The 1,429-nt window shown below is 44.4% G+C and overlaps 1 protein-coding gene across 1 annotated transcript; it reads left to right on the forward strand.

Moving 5' to 3' along the window:
• Window positions 1-481: 481 nt before the first annotated feature.
• Window positions 482-1,418, forward strand: LOC107736346 (fibronectin type III domain-containing protein 7-like; the record flags this gene model as incomplete). Its single annotated transcript, XM_016547784.1, has 3 exons — window positions 482-736; window positions 837-1,091; window positions 1,197-1,418. Coding segments are annotated over 3 exons (732 nt in total), but the record flags the coding sequence as incomplete, so codon positions are not given.
• Between the last annotated feature and the right edge of the window lie 11 nt (window positions 1,419-1,429).

Consider the following 1,429-nt stretch of genomic DNA (forward strand, 5'->3'; position numbering starts at 1 on the left):
AGAACGACATGAGGGTGAGTAATTAATGACAGAATTTTCATTTTAAAATTAATTTTTTGGGTGAACTAACCCTTTAAACTCACAGCACTTAGAGATGAAGTTCATGGAGCAGCATTTACTGCTAACCGCTCAGAGACAATGTTATCATGAGCAACTTGTGTGAAAATCTCATAGCACTTCACTATGAAACACACACTAGCCTAGATTATCTAATCATATAATTACAATGCAGTCTTTTGATAATCGTGATAAACCATATTGCATTCTCAGGCATTGTTAGAATTAGTAAACAAAGTTCCAGGCCAACTGGCGGGTAACACTGTTTCATATACTCAGATTTTTACTCACATTTACTGCTTGTTGAGTGTTAATTTTAGGCCCTGAATACAGGTTTGGAACGAGAGGGAGTATATATATATATATATATATATGATGACAGAATTTAAATTCCTCTCTCTTTCTGTCCCACTGTCCTCTACAGGTCCTACTGTCCCGGGAGATGTGCAGGTTCAGTTGGCGCCGGGTCGCTCTATCGATCTGGCAGTGTATTGGCAGGTAGTCCGTGGTGCAGATGCGTACACTGCTGTGAGCTCAACGGGCCAAAACTGCAGTTCCTCCTTAGGCACCTACTGCATAATCAGTCCCCTCAGCTGCAGCCAGAACCACACCATCACCGTCACAGCACAGAATGAGGCCGGACCCAGTGAACCTTCAGCTCCACAGGACCTTCTCACCTGTAGATTTTACTCACACACACACACACACATACAAAACCACACATATGCATTAATAAAGAGTTGTGCAGTTCTTTGTTGTCTTCTTTGAATCATTTTCAGTCCCATGTCCTCCTGAGCTGGTGTGGATTGAGGAGCCGACCACAGGGAACTGTTCCGTCACATGGTCTGAGGTTCAGTGGGTGGATTACTATATTGCCTATGTGAAGAGAGATGACGGCTTAGAGGAAAACTGCAACACCACTGGCACGACCTGCTACTTCCAGTGCATATGTGGATACACGTACCTCTCAACTGTGTTCACTTACAACCTGGCCGGGACCAGTCCACCGGGTCAAATAGTCAACTATACTACAAGTCTGTATTTCATGCACATAGATTTACATTTATTTATTTAACAGATGCAATTTTGCACAAGAATATTTGGTACGAAATCTGATATGCATCTCTCTCTGTCCTCAGTCCCCTGCTGTCCAAACAATTTGTCAGTGTCTCTGATTTCCACCGAGACTTTAGAGATTTCGTGGTCTTCAGTTCGAGGAGCTGAGTTATACGAGACGATCGCTGCAGACGGAAGCGAATGGATCCACTGCAACGACACGGCTCCTGTGTGTGCACTCTCTGATCTCACCTGCGACAGCCTGTATAGTGTGGTGGTGCGGCCCTGCAGTGAGACACAAGGATGCAATAACACC

The sequence above is a fragment of the Sinocyclocheilus rhinocerous genome, unplaced genomic scaffold (assembly GCF_001515625.1).
Source record: "Sinocyclocheilus rhinocerous isolate Xijiao unplaced genomic scaffold, SAMN03320098_v1.1 C36639414, whole genome shotgun sequence".
Taxonomy (NCBI): Eukaryota; Metazoa; Chordata; class Actinopteri; order Cypriniformes; family Cyprinidae; genus Sinocyclocheilus; species Sinocyclocheilus rhinocerous.